We start from the raw sequence: 24,455 nt of genomic DNA, 5'->3' as shown, positions 1-24,455 counted from the left end.
GGGGTAAGTCGGCTGCGATACGTCGAATTCAGCTACGCTATTCGCGTAGCTGAATTTGCGTATCTTAAATCGACCCCCCCCTGTAGTGTAGATGTAGCCTTAGAAGCTAAAAGAGAAGCAGCTGATGGAGGGAGAAATGTAGCATGAACATTGAAGCAGAACAAAAACAAATAAAATCACTGCTCTGTAGAGGGCACTTAGTTTGGGACCTGCTCTATTGGAACACTTCTGGGGGAAAAGATTGGTTTAAGAGCCTATGGGTATGTCTGCACTACAGCTAGGAGTGTGACAGGCAGTGCTAGCTCTGCTTGAGTTAGTGTGCTAAAAATAGCAATACAGGTGTTGGGGCTGGAGCTTAGGCTCTGAAGCGCCTCCCCACCCCTTTCAGAGCTGGTGCGTCTCCACGGCTATTTTTAGCACTGTAGTGTGAACCCTAGTCTGTGGACTCTGAGACTCACTGCTGTGGGCTGCTGCTTGCTGTATACAGATACTGTTTAAGAACTCTGAAATGCGGCACCAGTTGGGGTCTGGGAGAAGTGGTCCAAAGCCCCCCTCTCACTTCTGAAAGTTAATTGTTTAGCTGAATGGGGGCAGAGCAGGGCACATCTGCCCTGAGCAGAGGCTACCACAGCAGTTACGGGAGGGGATCTATCCCACTCTGGCCAGCAAGCAGCCAAAGAGCAGAGAGCGGGGCCATTTCTGTTCAGAATGAGCTGCTGTTAGTTCTCCCAAGTCAGCATTCTTCCCCATGTGGGACAAGGGAAATCAGGGGGATTCCTTAAAAGCTGCCAGATTCCTGCAGTTGTGCAGCAAGCTTTTAAGTTCTGGGTCTAAGGTCATTACAAACATTGGTTAATTAGACCGAGAACTTTAAATATAATCTACATATTTATTAAATATCTATTACCTGGTTGTGGTCATCTTGTTCCTTGTGGTAATCTCATCAAATGATGTCTTCTCTAGCAGTCCTCTTCCGGCAAAGTACTCTAATTACCTGGATGTAATGATCTAAAATACTTTATGGGCTTTTAGAGCACTTTTCATCTCTAAGGCCTTTACAAACAGTTAATTATAGATGAAAGGTATTCTATATGCATAAAGTGTTGGAAATCGTTACACCCAGGTAGATTTATCTGGGACCGGCTTTGCTTTTAAAACATCCCCTCCTATATGTACTCAAAATGTTTAAAATTTTAGTATCAGATGTGTATATTTTTAACTTAATCCAAAATTTGCATCACAAGCTAATAGTTTATTTAGACTTAAAGGTCTTGCTCAAAAATTATCTGCTCCAACTACCCCCTGATACATTGACTTATAAAGGATAACTGGCAAAGTTGTGCTCTCTGAGATCACCTATTAAAACAAAAAACAATGTTGAACTCTGTGGAAGTAAACTGTTTTCTCTGTGACTAACTTTTGTTTGGCACTATTGAACTCCATGTGTTTACGTGATTCAATGGGATCAGAATGCAAAGTTTATGTGCTAGAACAGCCTGAAAACAGCTAATTTTGAATTGAAGTAGTAATTGCTATAATGTGGATGCATGCCTTAATCATGAAATGCAAAGCTGAATTGTCTGTTTTTCATAAACCAGCCTGTTCACTTCCAGCCATAAACTAAACCAGAAGGGCCTGTTTACAAATTAAATAGGATGAAAACATTATCTTGCAATTTCCCATGTCAATGTTTCTCCTTTGAGTTTAAATATATATGTTTTGCTGCCCTGGGGGGAAGTTTCTGTTTAAACTCTGCAATTACAGGTTTGAAATTGTGGGCAGAAAGGGGGAAAAGATAGTGCCAATTATACACCTTGTTTTAATCTTTATAGATATGTCCTTGGGCTTTGTAGTAGCTAACCCATCTTCTGGTTTTTGTAATAGGTAGCTGCAAGATCATGTACTTGTTTTCATAAAAACAGAACAGTCAAAATGCTCTTTCAAGTCTATGTACTGCTTTTGTGGTTCAGCAGTAGACTTTTTTAAACATACTGCTAGTAGCAAAAGCTCTAAGCAGCGTGAATATCAGGTAAACGAAACATTTTTGTTGTTTTTTCTGTTTTATACCTGTTGAGTGTGGATTTTAAACACACACACAAACCCCCAAAAGACTGTTTGAATTCCTGGGCATATGTATTCCAGATCTTCATTTCCTCCTTATGCTGTAAACAAAGTGTGTGTTCAGGCAAGTCATTCTAGTCAAAACTTGTATTGACATCAATGACATTTCCATGCGTGGAATGAGGGAGGCGGCTACCCACTGTGTAGGTGAGTGGGATTTTTCAAAAGCACGCTCTACTTGTCTGTGTTCCCAATAGGAGTTTTACTTACTGAGTTCGATGGGAACAGAGTTAGTCCAATATAATATTTTTTTTCCCTTTCAAAACAAGGCTTTTTTCCAAGTATAAAGCTAACCAGGATTTGGCAGCTGTTACTCCTGTAAGGACCATATTGTTACGCCAGAGCTTTAGATAACTTTTGTTTTTGTATTTAACCAAATCCAAATGTAGAAAGTCAAAGCAATTTATCTTTTCGGTCAAAGCCAGTTAAGGCCTCTGGTGTTCACTCATACTGATTTATTTAGATCTTTTTATAGGGTAAATGTTGGATCCTTGTATAATACTGCATTGTTTAAAAATATTTGGACATCAGCGGAGACATTTTAGCTACTTGGATAAAGTACACAAGCTGCATTAAAGGATCAGACATCCTGGGGTGAGGAGCCTTGATTTTTTTTTTTTTTTTTTTTTTTAATCCTAACAGCTGGTTCCTAACAATCTCCTTTATTTCTATAAGGTGTGTGTGTGTGTGTGTGTGTGTGTGTGTGTGTGTGTGTGTGTGTTGGGGGGAGGGGGGAAGGTTCTTGAAGTGGGGTGGGGGAATGTGGGAAGTGAAGGGGGGGGACACCATTGGCACTTACTTTAAAAACTCTTTGTGGGAAGCTGTACAAAGTGCACTATGAATGTTGTTTTTCTTAAAGCTCCCTTAAGGTTAGCTTTTTGTACAATGGTGCTAGCTGGCCAAATATTTTTCCCTTGTGACTTGATTCCTTTGCAGGTCTCCTAAATTGGAATGCTTTAGTTTATAATATTACATGGGAGAAGGGACAATAAACAAAAGAAATGACTACATCTACCATCCTTTTAACCATTATCTCACCGTATTAGCATTCCATCCTTGCACGCTGCTCCAAATAGGTGTATCAGTACAGCTAACATTAGGGCACTATACTTGCAGTGGAAATCTTATAGAGCTAGAATGAAAGTAGACATCCATTCCTCTCTCCCCCGCCCCAACGCCCTGCCCCAGTCCTGCCCCCCCTCCCTCCCTCCAAACCCCTCGGCTCCAGCCCAGAGCACCCTAGTGCACGCCAAACCCTTCATCCCCAGCCCCACCCCAGAGCCCAGACCCCCTCCTGCATCCCAACTCATTGCCTCAGCCTGGTGAAAGTGAGCAAGTGAGTGAGGGTGGTGAAAGTGAGCAAGGGGACGGGGTGGAGTGTGGGGGGGCAGGGCAAGGATGTTCAGTTTTATGTGAGTAGAAAGTTAGCAACCCTAGTGGGACATAGAATCGTAGGACTGAAATGGACCTCGAGAGGTCATCTAGTCCAGTCCCCTGCACTCATGGCAGGACTAATTATCTAGCCCAGGGGTAGGCAACCTATGGCCGTGTGCCAAAGGCTGCACGTGAGCTGATTTTCAGTGGCACTCATACTGCCTGGGTCCTGGGTCTGGGGGGCTCTGCATTTTATTTTAATTTTTAAATGAAGCTTCTTAAACATTTTAAAAACCTTATTTACTTTACATACAACAATAGTCTAGTTATATATTATAGACTTAGACCTTCTAAAAATGTTAAAATGTATGACTGGCACGCGAAACCTTAAATTAGAGTGAATAAATGAAGACTCGGCACACCACTTCTGAAAGGTTGCCGACCCCTGATCTAGACCATCCCTGACAGGTGTTTGTCCAACCTGCTCTTAAAAATCTCCAATGATGGAGATTCCACAACCTCCCTAGGCAAGTTATTCCAGTGCTTAACCACTCTGACAGGAAGTTTTTCCTAATGTCCAACCTAAACCTCCCTTGCTGCAATTTAAGCCCATTGCTTCTTGTCCTATTCTCAGAGGTTAAGGAGAACAATTTTTCTCCCACCTCCTTGTAAACAACCTTTTACATACTTGAAAACTGTTATCATGTCCCCTCAGTCTTCTCTTTTCCAGACTAAACAAACCCAGTTTTTTCCATCTTCCTTCATAGGTCATGTTTTCTAGACCTTTAATCATTTTTGTCGCTCTTCTCTGGACTCTCTCCAATTTGTCCACATCCTTCCTGAAATGTGGCGCCCAGAACTGGACACAATACTCCAGTTGAGGCCTAATCAGCGTGGAGTAGAGCCGAAGAATTACTTCTCATGTCTTGCTTACAACACTCCTGCTAATACATCCCAAAATGCTATTTGCTTTTTTTGCAACAGTGTTACACTGTTGACTCTAATTTAGCTTGTGAGCCACTATGATCCCCACATCCCTTTTCGCAGTACTCCTTCCTACGCAGTCATTTCCCATTTCGTATGTGTGCAACTGATCTTTCCTAAGTGGAGTACTTAGCATTTGTCCTTATTGAATTTCATCCTATTTACTTCAGACTATTTCTCCAGTTTGTCCAGATCATTTTGAATTTTAATCCCATCCTCCAAAGCACTTGCAACCCCTCCCAGCTTGGTATCGTCCGCAAACTTTATACGTGTATTCTGTATGCCATTGTCTAAATCACTGATGAAGATATTGACCAGAACCTGACCCAGAACTGATCCCTGCGGGACCCCACTCGTTATGCCCTTCCAGCCTGACTGCGAACCACTGATGACTACTCTCTGGGAATGGTTTTCCAACCAGTTTTGCACCCACCTTACAGTAGCTCCATTTAGGTTACATTTCCCTAGTTTATTTATGAGAAAGTCATGTGGGACAATATCAAAAGCTTTACTAAAATCAAGATATACCATGTCTACTGCTTCCCCCCCATCCACAAGGTTTGTTACCCTGTCAAAAAAAGCTATCAGGTTGGTTTGACACAATTTTTTCTTGACAAATCCATGCTGACTGTTATTTATCACCTTATTATCTTCTAGATGTTTGCACATTGATTGCTTAATTATTTGCTCCATTATCTCTCCGAGTACAGAAGTTAAGCTGATTGGTCTGTAATTTCCTGGATTGTCTTTATTTCCCTTTTTATAGATGGGCACTAGATTTGCCCTTTTCCAGTCTTCTGGAATCTCTCTCGTCTTCCATGACTTTTCAAAGATAATTGCTAATGGCTCAGATATCTCCCCAGTCTGCTCCTTGAGTATTCTAGGATGCATTTCACCAGGCCCTGGTGACTTGAAGACATCTAATTTGTCCAAGTAATTTTTAACTTGTTCTTTCCCTATTTTAACCTCTTCTGATCCTACCTCATTTTCACTGGTATTCACATTAGATATCCAATCGCCACCAACCTTCTTGGTGAAAACCGAAACAAGGAAGTCATTGAAGCACCTCTGCCATTTCCACATTTTCTGTTATTTTCTCTCTTTCTCTCCCCCCTCCCCCCTCATTGAGTAACGGGCCTACCCTGTCCTGGGTCTTCCTCTGCTTCTAATGTATTTGTCGAATGTTTTCTTGTTACCCTTTGTCTTCAGCTAGTTTGATTTCGTTTTGTGCCTTGGGCTTTCTAATTTTGTCCCTGCATACTTGTGTTGTTTGTTTATATTCATCCTTTGTAATTTGACCTAGTTTCCACTTTTTGTAGGACTCTTTTTTTAATTTTTTTAATTTTTAGATCATTGAAGATCTCCTGGTTAAGCCATACTTCCTATTTTTCCTACGCAGTGGGATAGTTTGCTCTTGTGCCCTTAATAATGTCTCTTTGAAAAACTGCCAACTATCTTCTAATGTTTTTCCCCTTAGAATTGCTTCCCATGGACTCTTACCTACCAACTCCGAGTTTGCTAAAGTCCGCCGCCTTGAAATCCATTGTCTTTATTTTGCTGTTCTCCCTCCTACCATTCCTTAGAATCATGAACTCTACCATTTCATGATCACTTTTACTCAACCTGCCTTCCACTTTCAAATTCTCAACCAGTTCCTCCCTATTTGTCAAACTCAAATCTAGAACAGCCTCTCCCCTGGTAGCTGTTTCCACCTTCTGAAATAAAAAATTGTCTCCAATACATTCCAGGAACTTATTGGATAATCTGTGCCTGCTGTGTTGTTTTCCCAACATATGTCTGGGTAGTTTAAGTGCCCCATCACCACCAAGTCCGGTGCTTTGGATGATTTTGTTAGTTGTTTAAAAAAAGCCTCATCCTCTTCTTCCTGGGTAGGTGGTCTGTAGTAGACCCCTACCATGACATCACTCTTGTTTTTTACCCCTTTTATCCTAACCCAGAGACTTTCAACAAGTCTGTCTCCATCATAAAACAAGCTTCAGAACTCCTTAACCCTCTCTTGGAATCTCCTCCCCCTTGCAACCAGCAGTGCATCCAGAGGATAAGGGGTAAAGCAATATGCAAATTAGCAACATTTTAATGAAAGAAAACTACATGAACTCACATGCTTGTGTGCACCACTAATGTTAGTGGTACTGGCTGTCTCGCAAAGTAGTTGCTTGTATTTTGTGTCTTTAGTCAGCTCTCAATAAATAAACAGCAGAGCTGATCAGTTCAAACATTTTGAGACTGCAGTGCGCCAAGAATGGAAAATGGACATTTCCCCAGTAGCCACAGTTGTTGGCAGAGTAACAAATCCTTAGCAATACATAGATATTGTGACAGGATATTGGGTTACTTTCAGCAACACTTTAACTAATGGTCTCTTCGTTGCCAATATCTCCTCCATTGTTAATCCGTAGACCTGATCTTGATTCTTGGGTAGATATTGTAAACAACGCTTAACTATAACCTTTCACCATAGGTATATTTGCTGAAGTTTGTAGAGAGCTGAGCAATAATGTTGGAGGCAACTTCACTGTAAGTTCTCCACCAGCTTAATGGTACCTTTTTGCCAGTTGGTTGACAATACAACATGGAAAACTCTGTCCATTTTTGTTCTGCTTTTGCAAGGCATTTGTTGAATTGATCCTCATGTGAAGGCATCTCTAATAGCCACTGATGCTCCTACGAGTTCTCTGTTTTAATATATTGATCACTAGTGCATGTCTAATTTATTTAGGGCACTTTTGGGCAAGAAACTAGAAGTCTTCCTGATTTCAGGGAGACAGAACTTTAAAGGTATTGTATTGGCAGATGCCAGTAAATCTACTTCCAAGATATTTTCAAATCAATCCCTTCTCCTTGACTAAAGTTCTTGGCCTTTACACCCACTTAGCAAAACAGCTGCTCTGTGTTAAGCGAGCACTGGCTATATTACTCTGCAAAGAAACCCTTGGTCTGTTGGCAATTAATTTAGCAGCTTTAGATTTCTGCACTGTTTTCATATTTGATGACTAATTAAGTTCCAAAAGAGAAAAAGCAGTGCTATAAATTTAAACTTGTTCATACTGAGAGAATGTGGCAGAAGCATCGTCATCAATGGTTGTCTTTAAATTCTTTCCATATTTTAATTTTTTTATTGGCAAAATGTTTTGTCTTGAGTAAATTCCCCTTTATCACAAGCTTTTTAATAATTTTCCTTGCATCCCAGTTGATGCCATTAGTAAAAGATTTATACAGATCTTCGCTGCTGCTTATCGTTTTGCATACACCATTTAACATATCCACCGTGTAAGAACTGTGCTCTTTAAAATACTTTGGTGCAGATATTTTCTCCCTTGCAATGCAAATCTTAAAAAATAAAATAAAATGAAAAAACAGAAAATGACTTCTTTTTTTTTTAAATGGCACATTGTGTTGCTTTTGGACATCTTTGAAAGAGGAGGCTTTTCCCCCTATAGTCTTTCATTATTTTCCATCCTTCAAGCTGTCTAGAGTCTAGCTAACCAGGAGAACCTTTACTATCATTCCAATTGGCTGCTGGGTAGGGTTTATTCAGAGCTGCCTTGTAGCTGATACCCTTTCTGGGTGGCCACATCTTTGAGTGTTTGGCCTTAAGTGGGCACAAAATAGGAACAGTGTTTTGTGGCATGAGACCCCCAAAGGCAGTGATAGGCAGGATGCCTCATGTTGGAACTTGCAGTCTAAGAAGTTTTTGGCAGCCACAGGAGAAGTGAAGTGAAGTCCAGGAGACTTGGATAAATATTGATCTGTCAGCAGATAGAAATGTGAGAAAAGCAAAACTCTTGGTTGGGTGAAATTGAAGAGAAGCAGCCTGGCTGTGAGTCAGCCACGGTCTTAGCTGAAATCATGCACCAGGGTGATAAATGGAGCCAAGAACTGTATCTAGCCAAGCATCTATATTGCCCTCATCACTGTGATACCGACTCAGAAATTAATCTTTGGCACGAGCTCTTGGTTTTCAGGCTGCCGTTGGAAGTGTTCCTTTAAGCTTTGATTCATCAAAGTAAGGGTGCAATTTTTTTTTCTTCTGGATCTTGTGCAGTATTGATGAGCCTTTTTAATTGGCCTATTGGGACTTTCTTGTCCAGCCCCCTTGTGAACTGAGCAAACATTAAGTTCCTGTTGCTACTTCCTTCTGAGAATACTGCTTATGGCCTTATGTATGTTACAATATTCTCTCTCTAGTTCTGGTGGCATACGCTGCTCCCCCGTGGGCTGACTGTTGATATTGTAGAACTGGCTAGCATGCTTTTTCCTGCTCCTTTCTCTAAGGATTTTCTCTTTGTAATATGTCCATGTTCCTCTCTCTCAAAGGTGAAAATTCAAACACATTTTCTAAAGTTCTTTGGCATGCTGGTGAGTTATGCTGTTGCAAACCCACCAGTCTGGCTCAATGTGACCTGTTTTGATTTCAGTTGTGCTTTTAAACATATCCTTTTCAAAATCAGAGTGCTAACTTTATCTTCATTTAGTGTTCAGGGTAGGCTTATATGTTTTCCAAAATACCTTTTATAGCTGTAGGAGGTTGACTTGTTTCATGGTGATAAGCTAACTGCTGGTATGACACAGACTGTATAAAATTCACTTAACCTTTGTTTTGTTGGAATGCTCCTGTCGTGTGGAAACTTTGACTGCAAATAACTCCTTGGAACACGTGCTTTCAAGGGGAAAAAAGTGTTTTAATTGGCATAGGGTCTGCTCTGAAGGCGGCAGATAAGATGTATGACTTCTTTCAGTATTATGAAAAATGATTGCATTTTTGTGTGACGGCAGTTGTGTGCACACAACCCCAAATGTGGACAGACGGAGGAGGCGTAGTGTACGGTGACATGTCTGTTTTCCAAAAAGGTCTCCACAGAAAAGTGTACGTGCAGTCTCACTGACTGTATATGTTTAACATTGTATTGTGGTGTCCTGCATATTATTACTGTGCACCACGTTTATCTCTCCTGCGGACAAAACAGCCAATAGTCACCAGGTTGACCTAGTCCACTAAATATGGTGTTTAGGAGATTTCCACTGTTAAATTTAAAATGTGTGAAAGAGGACCCTACATCTTCAATACTGTTAATCATTACACTGTCTATTTAATGGTTTGACAGCCTCTGTGGCTCCTCTCATTTCACGTGTTGGGGAGACAGACTGGCAGCAGCGGTAAGCTGAAACCTGGTTGTATTCAGAATGGGATTCATACTTGTAAAAGGAGAGTTTTTTTTTTTTAAAGCAAAGGCATGTGCTTTTTCTAAATTAAAATCGGACACATTTTTGTCAAAATAGAATCACCCAGTCTGTGTTCTATGTAGTCATAACTTTGTCTAAAGTCAGATGATCATAAAGCTGATTCCAGCTTTCAGTGTTGTTTGGTGGAATAGCTAAATCTGTTCCTGCCATTATTTGTAACATCCTGTTTAACAGTGATAACGGTAAAAAGCAACAGAGGGTCCTGTGGCACCTTTAAGACTAACAGAAGTATTGGGAGCATAAGCTTTCGTGGGTAAGAACCTCACTTCTTCAGATGCAAGTGATAACGGTGACCCTCATATAGTGTCCGTCAAAAGTTAATTTGACTAACAGGTTTGTTCCTTTAAGGTGAACGTTTGCACATCTGCAAAATGTGGCACCATGGTGGTAGTTTCACACGTGCTTCTCTCATTTGCTACCCATAAGCATAAAATGTATTACTCACAGGATGAGCATGCATAAAATGTATTATTAGCTATTCCTTTCTATCACTCAGCTATCAAGTACTGGACAATCAAAAAATAGAACTGGGCTGTTGTGAGACTGTCTGCATATTGTTTACAGGATATTTCAGATCTGGGGAATATTACCGAGAGTCCGTCACTGTGGCAGTCTGTGCTGCAGCACAGAGCCTGCCGAAACAAAAGCTGTATGTAGGGTTTTCATGTGAAGTGCCAGAAAGGGACAGCCTAAGCAGTCAGTACAAAAGAAGGAACTCCTGTACCTGTCTTAGGCTGTCCCTGGGCAGTCTTTAAGGGAAAAGACTTATTTTTGTAAGAGTTATGAAGTCTGAAGAAGATCCTGAAGATGGAGAAAATATAGTTGGGGATCCAAGCTAAGCAAAGGATGGAACAAAATGAATGCAGGGCAGAAAAAATAGTATATTGCTTAGAGCAGCCTGTTTTGACCTCTGGTTGGGTGCTTGCCTTGTAAACTGCAGCAGTTTGTAACTGAATGCCAGGTAAATTATTTGCTGCTGACAACAAGGAGTCGCAAGTTCTATGATGATGAGTTGGTTTTCCTGTGCTGCTAGAAACACAGTAGGTATCTTGTGTTTCTTATTAATGGAAGAGAGATTTTTTTTTTTTAGTAACCCTTTCTGCACCAGTTTAAATTTTGTAAATATTCAAGCTGTTCCTTACTTTTTATTTAGCATCAGTTATGTCTGTAGCCACTATAATAGTATTTGTTTCTTGTTGGCAGTTTCTACTATAAAAGGGTTAAAATAAAAAACAGTGCTGTGAACCACTTCTTAATTGACAATTATTTGGTTTAGTGGACCATAGTAAATTGACATAATTGAAAATAATCTGTGCAGAAATCACTAACTTTTATATTGTACATTGTTTTCTTAGGACTTGATACTAAACTTTTTTTTTATACTAATCATTCTAAATTTGTGATGATCTTAATTATGGGTATAACGACGTAACATAGTAGTGGTTTCATTTGGAGTATTTTTCTCACTTTAAAAGGAGTTTTATTGAGGTGTTTTACATCTGTAAGTGTGAACAAATTCAGAGCTTGAAGGTTAAGCCTGAAGATCTTTGACAATTTAAAGCATCTGTCTGCATGCAAAACATTTTATTGAATTCCCTTTGAACCTAACACACTGAATATATTAGAGCAGTGGTTTTCAGCCTTTTTTCATTTGTGGACTCCTAAAAAATGTCAAATGAAGGTTTGACCCCTTTGGAAATCTTAGACATAGTTTGCAGTCCCCTGGGGGTCCGCGGACCACAAGTTGAAAACCACTGTATTAGAGTATTTAGAGGCAGCAAGAGGATGCTCCATATGTAGTCTTTAAAGTATATAAACTTACACATGCAAAGAAATTTAGAGTGACAAGAAAAATTGCCAGTTTTCAGAGCAAAACAACTTATCCTCTCCAGGACTAGTGCACTTGCGGGTTTAGTATGGAAGCAGTGACTGGCTTTAGCTGAATACCAAAAAGGCAAAGGTGTTGTAATACAGTAAAATTTAGCTAATTTGGTTGGACTGGGAGAGAAATTCCAAAATAGATTTTAATTGACAAGTCAATGAACAACAAAAGCAAGGGTGTGAACGCATTACAAAACACACTTCACTTTGACAGTTGTTTACTTCTACTTATTTGGTCCTTAATGTACTAATAGTACCTGTTGTTGGTAGGATGTTTAGTAAAAGAGAGATCCATTACAATACAGAATAGAGGTTCCAATCATATTTGCAGCTCCACTGTATAAGGCATTCTGCAGAATAAGAGTCACTTCTTCAAATAGCAAAATGAGACCTTGCTACAGCACACAAGTATCGCTATTGCTAAAGAGGTTACTAGAGACAGCTGTCGTCTTGTATGGATTATCTATACGCGACTTTATTAAACACACTTGGAAAGACCAATGTTCCCTAATGAGGCAAAGTTTTTAGAATTCTAACAGTGTTTTTTTTTTCTGCCCAAGACTTAACTTGATTTTTTTTAAAACATTTTTTACGTGAATCTGTATTCTTATTTTATGTACCTTTTTTTCTTGTTTTCCTTCCTTCATGTACATATAAAGACTGACCAGGCTCTCCTGCTTAAAGATCCAAAAATCATAGATTGATGTTTTTGACAATTTAAGACTGGAACAAAATATATTTCTTACAGTGCATAAATTTTAAATGTTGCATTAACAATATCAGTTTGCAGTGTTTTTATCGGAGAAAACATAAAAATGATTCAGCCTATTTTCTTTGGAAATTTGGTTAGGTTTGCTGAATGCTGGTTTGGTAGAAGATCTGGTTCTCACTAAATCAAGAACTTTAAAACTTGTATTCAGTGACCTGCAGCAGCTGGAAATAGCTCTGTTGTTGTTTTTTAGTGAATTACATAGAGAAGCTAGTCTCTACGGAACCAAACTTGCAGCTAACATTCCATTATAATCCTGATTTTTTTTTGTCTCTCACCACCTCCTTCTGCCAGCAACTTCACTGATCAGTCTGAAATGTTGCATGCAGGATTTTAGCTCCAAGTGGAATTTTTCTGGAATGAAAAGGGCAATTCGGATAAAGTGATTTGGAGGCATATAGGTCAGTAATGGAAGTGAGTTTCACTTATTGGGATAGACTCCTAACATGTTTTGGCTTGTCAGATCTCTTAGACCAAGTGTGCTGAATCTCTAAATTTGTTGGATTGGGTTGGGTGTTTTGTGTTTTTTGGTTTTGATGAGTGTTGTCTGACTAGTATTGGTGGGTGATTTAGTTATTAAAAATGATTTATGCCTTCTTTACAAAATCTGCATAGCCAAGTACTCTGCAGGCAATTTGAAACAACTCTATGAACTTCCTCGTTTTCAAACTGCTTGAGGAAAGCTAAAATATCTACACTGTTAATAGGAGAGAGCTGCACAGGAAACCTGATCTTCTCTTGTTTGTTTCCAGCATCAGCTTTTCATTTTGAAATTAAAAAGTTAAGTAGCTGGTTCTTCTATAGTTCAGCCATTACTTTTTTGTGTTGTTTTAATCGGCCAAATTCAACAAGGAATGGAACTCAGATGGGAATCTTGGTGCTGAAGTAAATGTGTGTTGGAGGTGTAAGTTGCCCATAAATTGAGTTTGTGGGTATAAGGGACAAAATAGTGTAATTTGCATCAGTTGGGCATTCAGTTGTGTATATTGCAAGTATAAGTTACTTCTCCAAGGTGCAGGAGAGGAGTGTACCAGGAAAAACAACTTGGAAGTGTGTAAGATAAAAGCAGCTACTTATGCCAGCACCACTTCCTTGCAATCCTGTGGTGAGTTTTAGCCATGGAATAAGCGGATATAACAGCCACTTACTTTAACGGAATTTGCACCAGGTTAAACTAAAGATGAATTTGGTGTCAAATTGGCTACACTTTTATTTTACATAATGCTGAATGCCAAATTGGCGGCAGTTGGAGTATTTTGGCAATCACATTGCTCTCTTCTATTCACTTGATATCCTACGCATAAGGATCATAAATTAAATTTAGTTTAGATATACCCCATTGCATTTTTTTTCCACACCACTCCTTTCTTGTATGTGGGGGAAAAGTCTCCCAATCAAAATCTATAGACACCACTCTATCCTCAATGTTCCTCATTAAACCTCTTGGCTGCTATACAGAAAACTGTATTTGAAAATGTCTAGATAGAGGTGGCAAGTTGTAATTTTACTACTGCGAATATTCAGTGCTGAAATAGCTTATTTTGGTTACTCCTTCCTGCTGCCCACTTACATTTCATCCACTTGTTATGTCTTGTCTTTTAATTTGTAAGCTCTTTTGGACAGGGGACTGGTATTTACCACACATTAGTTGAGTGGGGCCCCAACCTGGCTTAGGCTTGTAGGACTCTGCTGCAGCATAAATGTTGGATAATAATAAAGAAAGATGCACTCAGAGGTGTTTGTTCATACCGGTAGTTAGCCCAGAACACAGACTCATCAACCTGTAATTAACTGCTCTGCTGTGTGGTATGGCTCTTGTGTTAAGTTTTTGTTATCATGGAAGTCGCTCCTTCATAAAGATGGCAATAGGTATGTAAACTTTCATATGGCCCCTCCACCCCATTGCAAAATCCTTGTTATGTGACTACCCCCATATATGTATTTTTCAAATGTAAAACTAGTCTCCTGATTTGAGACGTGGCATGGAATCTTAGCTAACTTTTCTGGGGCTACTAACCTATTAAGAGCTGGTCCAAATGCTACTAAATTTGCATCCTCACTGTGCTGGGTCGTATTAGGTTATGATTTCATATCCTAGAGGTGTATGCAAAATCAAAGATGTGGTCTCTGTATTTTGTGTGTGGAGTCAAACCCTAAAGTGAATTTAGGATGTTGATAGCTTCTGGCTGCAAACTTTGTACTTATCAGATATCCTTCAGTAAAATGTCTTCATCTTGCACTTAAGTAGAATGCAGCATGCAGGCTGGAAAGTTGGCAGAGGCAGAGTCACGATTCTTTAACCTTATACCCTATGGTTGTTTTCATACTTTCATATTGGATTTTATGCTTTTAATGCAAACTTCTTTGTTTTGTTTCTGGACTTCATAGCACATGGGTCTTTAGAGAAGTCTACAGAATTCTAAGGGGACTTTTCCCCTTAAGTATGTGATATTATATTCTATATAGTTCTTATGTTCTCATCACTGTAGGATGTGGGCATCTTCCTGTAGTGAATTAAGCAGTGTTGTCTACACATCTGTCGCATGGTTTTTCTCTTATGCTTTCCCCAGTGGGAGAACTGTGTGCAGGAGCGTGGTGTCTTTGGTAGGGTTTTTAAGTATACATGCTGCTCTGTGTCTGTAATAGATATTGACAAATTAAACTGTAATTTAATGAAGATTTCTTGCCTGGGAATAGGAGCAAATTATGAGATAAATTTTTTTTATGATGGTAAACTTAATGGGTTCACATTATGCAGTTAACTCACTTGTGGTGGTTTTTTTTACTTCTGTCTTTATGCAGCTGAATACAGATTGGAACAAATATGATGATCGGTTGATGAAAGCAGCTGAAAGGGGAGATGTGGAAAAAATTTCATCTATCCTTGCCAAAAAGGGAGTCAATCCTACTAAACTGGATGTGGAAGGGAGATCCGCGTAAGTAATTCCCAAGAATGTAGTGGAGGATGATGGCACAAGTAGTGAAATCTGTTTAGACTGTAAATCTTTCTTCATTATATCACATTTTTACTGATGATGTGTATTACTCTTCCCCATCTGAAACAAACAGACAGCAGATTACAGAATTAGAGTTCCAGAATTACATATCTATTAGAGGTAGAAGATTTTAAGCAAAAGAAGAGTGTACACAAATTCCATTCTTTACTAAAATAAGCTCCCCACTGTACCATCCTAGATAGAAATTCACACTTCATCTAGTCACATACCATTGCTCTGAGGGCTGTCAACCTCCTGTTAGGTTCATTTAGCTGTACTGGGGAAATAGGAATGCATACTCATTGACATCCGCCCCTCGAAGAGATGTGTGAAGTCCTATTGTGTGAACTGGAAAGGCAAAAAGGTGCAAATCAGTAGAGCCTAGGGTAGCAAAATTGAGATGGTGATAATCTGAAGGAAGTTATATTGGGCACTGTGAGTGGTTGAGGGGCTTGTAAGGGATTGATTAGGTAAGAGTGGAGTACTCTACAGTATAGCGAGAGGGAGGCTTGAAAAGAGATCTGAAAGCAGGAGGATGGGGAAAGATCAGGAAAACCTACTCAACAGAAATCTGTGATCCAGGGGTTGAGTCCATGAATTCAGGAGTCCGCAGCATGATAGAGGCTTGCCCATGAAGCAAAAAGTAAGAGATCTAGCCAGTCCAGCAGTGGCTGGCTGTCATTTTTATTTCTTTCCCATTGCACAAACTGAATCTATATATGTAACTGGCTTTTCTTGTTTGTATGTAATCGTATATGGAGTAATTTATCTTAAATTTCTTTAAAATGAACACCTTCCCCCTAAATCTAAACAAATCCCTACCGTGTGTCATCTAAAATGTTTCCTAAACCCCTTTTGGGTTTGCTAATTTAATTCTTTTCATAATGGATGTTATAGGAAAATACAGTTAGTATTTTTAGAATCATCAAAACTAAACTAAAAAGAAGATTTGAAAAGCATTCTCCAGATATTACTGCCAACCATTTTGTCTCAAATTACCGGTGTTGAGACTGTATTTCTAGGTAGTTAAACAGCATTAATACTGTATGATTTGTGGTAGGTAATAATAGGTAAAAGAAATATGCATGTTTGGGTGGAACATTCCTATAGCCATCAAACTTAATATCACAGTGTAATCTTTGGCTATCTGCCTGATTCTGCTAACCATTTCAGGTTCTTGAATCATCTTGTATCATCCTGTCTGAAATAGGAGGGATTCTGGTTACAAACTGAACTACAACCATGGTTGTAATAGGTGGACCAAACCCAATAGCGCCTCTGGATTGAAGCATCCTTAATAGCCTTTTGAGGGAATTTCCAAGCCTATGGCGTACCCTATCTTTCTGCAGCCCCCTCAGCATTAAAAATAGTGGGATCCAGCAGCACTACTTTTGGGGCCCCAATGCTACCCTGTATCTTTACTGTACTTATCAAATCCCAGAATGCATTAGCAAATACACAAATAAAACTGGAGCTGGGGTTGATCAGAGTGAGAGATGCAGCCAATTGAAAAGCAAGGAACCAGACAGTAAATATAGAGGGAACTGTTAGATTTTGTGGGGAGGAAAGGTAAAGGAGAGAGGAGGATGAGGAATTGCTCTTTACCAGAAGTTATCCTCCATCTTTAAAATTTGGATTGATAGGAGAAGTTTGAGCTGGTTCTTATAACAGTCAGCTGGACCATCCTTCCTCAAGGTATGTTCACAAAAGTTAACAGAAATCCACGCGGCTACAATTTCAAACGGAAGTGATAGAAGTATCCTTGCTTTGACTATGCTAATGCTTGATCCTAGTAAATTTGAATCATGATTTGGAAAGGGAAAGCTTATCGATTATTTTACTCATTCTTTGACTCAGGCACAAAAGTAGTGTAGTGTACTGGTTTTATTGAAAGAAATGATGCTTCCTCCTCTCCCCGCCCTCTTCCGCCTCTCCCCCCCCTTTTAATTGGGTCAGGACATGCTACAACACTAGACTTTCCAAGCTCGAACTACATGAGTGAAATCTGGTTTTAACCTACGTAACACTTCACTGTACAACTGTTTATTATTATTATTGTGAACTCTGCCTCTGTTACCCTTTTTTTTTCTTCTTCTTCTTCCATGCAAAACTAGTCTGTTTAAGCCAAGAAATGCAGAGTATCTTTTTTTTTTTTTTTTTTAGATTTCATGTTGTAGCGTCGAAAGGAAACCTGGATTGTTTGAATACCATTCTTGTACATGGGGTTGATATCGTAGCCAGTGATGCTGCAGGTGTGTTTCATTAAAGTTTAAGGGTGACATTTTCAAAAACACTTGGCATAGGTCTGATTTCTATCCAAAACAAAATCTACATTAAATGCTTATAACTTGTCCTGTAGTATGGAACAGGCTAAAATAGATGCAGACTTGAGCACGGGTTGAATATCTGCTTGAAATTCTTTGCTTCCTCATGGCTAGAAACATGGCATAGAGAACATGCTTCAGACTGTCTGATTCTGTGTTGGATATAGTTTAGGTTCTCCGAATTGAACAAATTTCCAGGGAATAGAAAAGTTCAACTCGAGTTTAAATGATTTTAAGTACTCTGGCTCCTCTGAATATGGACTTATGTCTACATTTGCTATTCTAGCTAAGTAAGTCTTAATACATAAAATTTAAAATATGTATGGGAACAGCATGGTTTATGGAGTTTGGAAAAAGTGCTGGGAGAATTTCAAAAGGTTTTGATTCTGAGTAGTATGTAAAACCATGCAGATGCTTCTCTGAATTGCCTTTCGTCCAGTCTAGAAACCTGTCTAGAAATCTCATGGGATTTTCATAACCTTGAAGTTCTATCAAGGTTCTGAATTTAGTAGTGAGAAATGTGGGCATATGAAAACTAAGAAGGTGGTGAAAAGAAGAAATAAACAAAAATTTGGTTATTTTAGCTGTCAAATTTCTTGTTCCTTATAAATTACAATATTGCATTATGAATAGTGAAGTATCTGGATACAAGGGAAACATATTAAATGTCTTCATGGTATATTTTATTGCATGTTCATACTGGTAGCCCTACTGTAGTTCCCAATGTAATGCTTTTATGTATATTTAATCCGTAGGGAGAAATGCGTTGCATCTTGCTGCAAAATATGGACATGCTCTTTGTTTGCAAAAGTTATTACAGGTATTGAAGACAGTAAATCAATCTTTGTGCCACATTTTACATTTAGACATAAAAGGGAAGTACGTGTTCTTCAAGAGATGCTGTTAATTTTATAGTTAGTTTAAAAAAAAAAAATTTAAAGTAGTTTGTGGTATTGCACCTGCCCCTAAATTCGCCTTTTGATTATGTGAATCTTTAGCACATCTGGCACGTAAATACCTTGCCATGCTAGCTACAGAAGTACCATGTGAATGCCTGTTCTCACTTTCAGGTGACATTGTAAATAAGAAGTGGGCAGCATTATCACCTGTAAATGTAAACAAACTTGTTTCTCTTAGCGATTGGCTGAATAAGAAGTAGGACTGAGTGGACTTGTATGCTGTAAAGTTTTACATTGTTTTGTTTTTTGAGTTCAGTTATGTAACAAAAAAAAAATCTAGTTTTGTAAGTTGCACTTTCACGATAGAGATTGCACTACAGTACTTGTATGAGGTGAATTTAATATTTTGTTTATAATTTTTACAGTGCAAATATTTGTAATAAAAATAATACAAAGTGAGCACTGTACACTTTGTATTCTGTTGTAATTGAAATCATTATATTTAAAAATGTAGAAAAACATCCAAAAATATTTAATAAATTTTAATTGGTATTTTACCCGAGTTCCCTGTAAGCCGCACAGCCGCGTAACTGCCTATTAAGGGCTGCGGCGGGGAGAGATGCCTCTCCCCCGGCCCGGACCGGCCCCAGTGGGGAGAGGCGCCGGCCCCAGCGCCAACCTGCCTCGGACTTGCTGCGGCCGGTGGAGAGGAGCTCCTCCTTTGGCCTGGCTCAGCCCCGCCAGAGCTGCTGCGGCTGGGGAGAGGTGCCTGTCCCCAAGCTGCTGCGTTGAGAGAGGGCTGGGAGGAGTTCGTTCTCTCTCTCTCTCTCTCTCGCAGCCCCGGGGCAGCCTGCACTCCAAACCCCTCATCCCTGGCCCCACCTCAGAGCCTGCACCCCTCCCATACCCCAACCCTGAGCCCCCTCCCGCATCCCAAACCCCTCATTCCCGGCCCCACCCACGAGCCTTCACCCCTGCTGGGGCACTCACCCCCTGCACCCAATGCTCTGCCCCAGCCCTGAGCCCTCTCACACCCCAAACCCCTCATCCCCAGCTCCACCCCCGAGCCCTCACTTCCCCCTCTCCCCCCCCCCCGGCCCCACCCCAGAGCCTTCACCCTTAGCTGGGGCACTCACCCCCTGCACCCAACCCTGAGCCCCCTCCCGCACTCTGAACCCTCGGCCCCACCCCCACCACATGACTTTTGTTATGTGCACCAATATGAAGGTGATGTATGACACATCACCTCCACGTTGGTGCACATAACAAAATTCATTCCGCACATGGACATAAAAAATGAGAGGGAACACTCTATTCTACTATTTAACAGTGCGATTAAAACTGCAAATAATCGCGATTAATGTTTGAGTTAATCGCGTGAGTTAACTGCGATTAATCAACAGCCCTTGTTTAAATGTTTCTAGTTCAGTGATTTCTAGTTTTTCCTTGTAAGCCTGAGTGACTTGTGCATTATAAATATTGGAACTAAATCTTAATTGATACATATCTAGTCATTAAGAATTATTCTTTTAACAGTACAATTGTCCAACTGAAAATCTGGATCTTCATGGTAGAACTGCTCTTCATGATGCCGGTAAGCAGTGTTTTTGCCATTCCAGGAACTGCTGCATGAAGCTATTTTATTTCAGTTTGTTTTAAAAGGTTCTCCTTTAAATTGTATTTCTCACTGAAAAGGATACTCTATCATCATGTATCTACTGTAGAAGAAATTGGCATAGTTTATTTTTTCCCCTTCAATTGACCTGATTAAACCTGTAGTAGAAAATATTTATCTGAAAAATTTTTCTTATGTCACTCAGCTAATATCTATAGTGTTGAGAAGCGCTCATACGTGAGTTCTGTTTTCAGGTGCCTAAAATTTTGAGAGAAACTCTTTGGTTGAAATATCTCCTGCTTCTAAGCTAAAAGTGTATCTGTGACTGTGGGGGCAGAGGGAGTGGGGCTTGTTAAAATTTTATTCATTTTTAGATCAGTGTGAGGAACTGGATTATTGCTAAAGACCTATTTTTAGATGAGGTTTTGCACTCTTACCCAAATGGCTGCTTCTTAAAACTTTGTCCATAGACTTTGTCCTCACAGAGGAAAATGTGCCTTTGGCAGGTCATCAATCAGTTTAGAAAGAAGAACAAAAGACATTAGAAAACTGCATACAACAAATGAGTTTTTCACTGAAATTTTACAATATGGCAAAAGACGATGCTCTGAACACTGGTGTAAGATGTTAGTAGACTAAGGCTTTGTCTACAATGGCAAGTGAACAACAAAACTTTTGTCGTTTAGAGGTGTTAACTTCTCTTTTGGGTGGGTGGTGTTGGTTTTTTTTTCTTTTTTTTTCTTTTTCTTTTTTTGGTCAAGGAAAAGCGCCGGTGTGGACAGTGCATTGTTGACAGGACCGCTCTCCTGCCAACAACGCTACCCCCGCTCGTTGGGGGTGAAAGATTTTTTGTCGGTGGGAGAGCTCTCTCCTGCTGACAAACAGCGGCTACACTGTGCGCCTTTTAGCAGCACGTCTGTAGCAGCATAGCTGTGTCGCTAAAAGCTGCGTAGTGTAGACATAACTTTAGATCGTTTAGTCTCGATCAGTCTAAATCTTTCCAAAACTCTGTGCCCCTCCTTAACATTTTGGACTATGATTTTGTGTTAATTGCAAATTGCACATGCTTTCAAGAGCATAGCACCAGAGTTCACTGAATCCTAAAGCATAAGACACTCTTCTTTTTGTGTGTGTGTGTGTGTGTTGAATTTGACTTTCCTCAGAAACAGTGTATTGGAGGCTGGAAGCTGTGTTATGGTATTCTGGAGGTATCTTGCACAGATATGCCACAAATGACACTGCTTTCTAATTAAGTTAATAATTAAGGATAGAAAGCTGGCTAGATCGTCGGGCTCAACGGGTAATGATCAATGGCTCCATGTCTAGTTGGCAGCCAGTTTCAAGCGGAGTGCCCCAAGGGTCGGTCCTGGGGCCGGTTTTGTTTAATATCTTTATTAATGATCTGGAGGATGGTGTGGACTGCACTCTCAGCAAGTTTGCCGATGACACTAAACTAGGAGGCGTGGTAGATACACTAGAGGGTAGGGATCGGATACAGAGGGACCTAGACAAATTAGCGGATTGGGCCAAAAGAAACCTGATGAGGTTCAACAAGGACAAGTGCAGAGTCCTGCACTTAGGACGGAAGAATCCCATGCACAGCTACAGACTAGGGACTGAATGGCTAGGTAGCAGTTCTGCAGAAAAGGACCTAGGGGTCACAGTGGACGAGAAGCTGGATATGAGTCAACAGTGTGCTCTTGTTGCCAAGAAGGCTAACGGCATTTTGGGCTGTATAAGTAGGGGCATTGCCAGCAGATCGAGGGACGTGATCGTTCCCCTTTATTCGACATTGGTGAGGCCTCATCTGGAGTACTGTGTCCAGTTTTGGGCCCCACACTACAAGAAGGATGTGGAAAAATTGGAAAGAGTCCAGCGGAGGGCAACAAAAATGATTAGGGGTCTGGAGCGCATGACTTATGAGGAGAGGCTGAGGAAACTGGGATTGTTTAGTCTCCAGAAGAGAAGAATGAGGGGGGATTTGATAGCAGCCTTCAACTACCTGAAGGGGGGTTCCAAAGAGGATGGAACTCGGCTGTTCTCAATGGTGGCAGATGACAGAACAAGGAGCAATGGTCTCAAGTTGCAGTGGGGGAGGTCTAGGTTGGATATTAGGAAACACTATTTCACTAGGAGGGTGGTGAAGCACTGGAATGCGTTACCTAGGGAGGTGGTGGAGTCTCCTTCCTTGGAGGTTTTTAAGGCCCGGCTTGACAAAGCCCTGGCTGGGATGATTTAGTTGGGAATTGGTCCTGCTTTGAGCAGGGGGTTGGACTAGATGACCTCCTGAGGTCCCTTCCAACCCTGATATTCTATGATTCTATGATGTGTTGCCACCTCCAGCATAAGGCTAAGGCCAGTTGTTTAGAATTTTAGTACAGGAATGTTTGTTCCTGCTGGTGAACTTTTCTTGCACTGTAAACTTTTAGATGTATGCTGAAGAATATAGCTGTCACGTTCCTTAGAGTCAATTCAAAAGCACAGCACTATGATCAAAATAGTCAATTACTGAATTCATATTCTATAGCAGGGGTCGGCAACCTTTCAGAAGTGGTGTGCCGAGTCTTCATTTATTCACTCTAATTTAAGGTTTCGTGTGCCAGTAATACATTTTAACGTTTTTAGAAGGTCTCTCTCTATACGTCTATAATATATACCTAAACTATTGTATGTAAAGTAAATAAGGTTTTTAAAATGTTTAAGAAGCTTCATTTAAAATTAAATTAAAATGCAGAGCCCCCCGGACCGGTGGCCAGGACCCAGGCAGTGTGAGTGCCACCGAAAATCAGCTCGCGTGCCGCCTTCAGCATGCATGCCATAGGTTGCCTACCTCTGTTCTATAGTTATCTGTGTTGTCCAGCATAGAATAAAATATGAGCATCTTGTTTGGGTTTGATTCTAAGTATCTTGCTCCATAGGCTGTGAGCAGCATTCAAGGAGTGCTTAGCTCATGGTAAGGAGTGTATATGGGGGAGTGCCTCATTCTGGTCAGCAACTCCTGTGGCAAATTAAAAGGCAGCAACAAGTTTGATTCCTTTCTGGTCCTGCTGAGCTGGAGGAATGGTGGCTGCACAGTGGAGGTTGGCAGATGAAGGCTTAAAAGTGGAATCCTAGGCGTACTTGGGACTCCATGGAAGGCTCTCCTCAGACACTTAAACCGCTCTTTCTTTTCTTTGTTCCCAAAAGCTATGTCAGACTGTTCCTCTAGTATTCAGCTACTGTGTGATCATGGTGCCTCAGTGAATGCCAGAGATGGAGTAAGTCACTAGTTATTGCTATCCTTCCTTCTCTTCGGAATCTAATGGAATGCTGTGTTTGTTTTTTTCCCCTCTTTGAGAATGTGCCCTTTCCCAATTTTTCCTGTTTTCCAGGATGGGAGGACACCCCTAGTGCTGGCCACTCAGATGTGTCGTCCAACAGTATGTCAGCTTCTGATCGACAGGGGAGCTGATGTGAATGCCAGAGACAAACAAAACAGGTAATACATTCCATTGGGATATGTTGGCAATGTATTTGTATTCTTAAACAGGGCTCTCTCAGCTTTCAGGCTTTCAAGTTGTAAAAATAAACTTGTTAAGCTGTACAGCTGAAAAATGTACTAAATTAAGACTTACTTCAAATGTTGATTAGCCAATTCAAATAATATAAATGAGACCGCATTCACAAAATGCCTATTTCCACAAACAAAGTCCATAATTTCCATAACAATCTTCTATTTTTCAGTGTACGTATTCCTAGCTTATGCAGCTGAAAGACTGTTGACTTGTGTAGAGAATGTAAACTGGTGCTTATAGTGAACTGGAGAGAAGTAGAGTTGGCAGCTGAAAGACCCAAGTGAAAGGGATTACCTCTTCTCTGAACTCAGGCACTTGTGAAAAAATTCATCTTCACAACATATCCCTTCACGGTGCCCTGTGTTGCCTGTCTGCTGTTCCTCCCCAAGTCACATTTTTAAAAGCACCCAAATCCCATTAAGTTTCATAAGTAGGGTGACCAGATGTCCTGATTTTATAGGGACAATCCCAATATTTGGGGCTTTTTCTTATATAGGTACCTATTACCCCCCCACCTCCCACCCCCATCTCGATTTTTCACACTTGCTATCTGGTCATCCTACTCATAAGTGACTTAGTAATTTTTACTCTTGTAATTTTTACCTTGTGCGTTTACACATGTGTTCTGAGTTTCATGCACAGCCACTTCTTCCCCAGGTATTTCTGCTTGGAT

The 24,455-nt window shown here is 40.3% G+C and overlaps 1 protein-coding gene across 1 annotated transcript in view; it reads left to right on the top strand.

Annotated features, from left to right (window-relative positions):
* Positions 1-14,884: 14,884 nt before the first annotated feature.
* The window catches only part of UACA (uveal autoantigen with coiled-coil domains and ankyrin repeats), a 30,163-nt gene continuing 20,592 nt past the window's right edge, over positions 14,885-24,455 (top strand). The window contains exons 1-7 of the mRNA XM_065412344.1: positions 14,885-14,998; positions 15,197-15,330; positions 17,554-17,642; positions 18,470-18,534; positions 20,150-20,207; positions 23,415-23,485; positions 23,600-23,706. Of these exons, the coding sequence (XP_065268416.1) occupies positions 14,885-14,998; positions 15,197-15,330; positions 17,554-17,642; positions 18,470-18,534; positions 20,150-20,207; positions 23,415-23,485; positions 23,600-23,706 (638 nt within the window). The remainder of the gene's footprint in view (positions 14,999-15,196; positions 15,331-17,553; positions 17,643-18,469; positions 18,535-20,149; positions 20,208-23,414; positions 23,486-23,599; positions 23,707-24,455) is intronic.

This window comes from Emys orbicularis, chromosome 10 (genome assembly GCF_028017835.1).
Source record: "Emys orbicularis isolate rEmyOrb1 chromosome 10, rEmyOrb1.hap1, whole genome shotgun sequence".
In the NCBI taxonomy this organism is placed as follows: Eukaryota; Metazoa; Chordata; order Testudines; family Emydidae; genus Emys; species Emys orbicularis.
The sequence above is the reverse complement of the archived record's forward strand: the minus strand, read 5'-3'. Positions and strand labels throughout refer to the sequence as shown.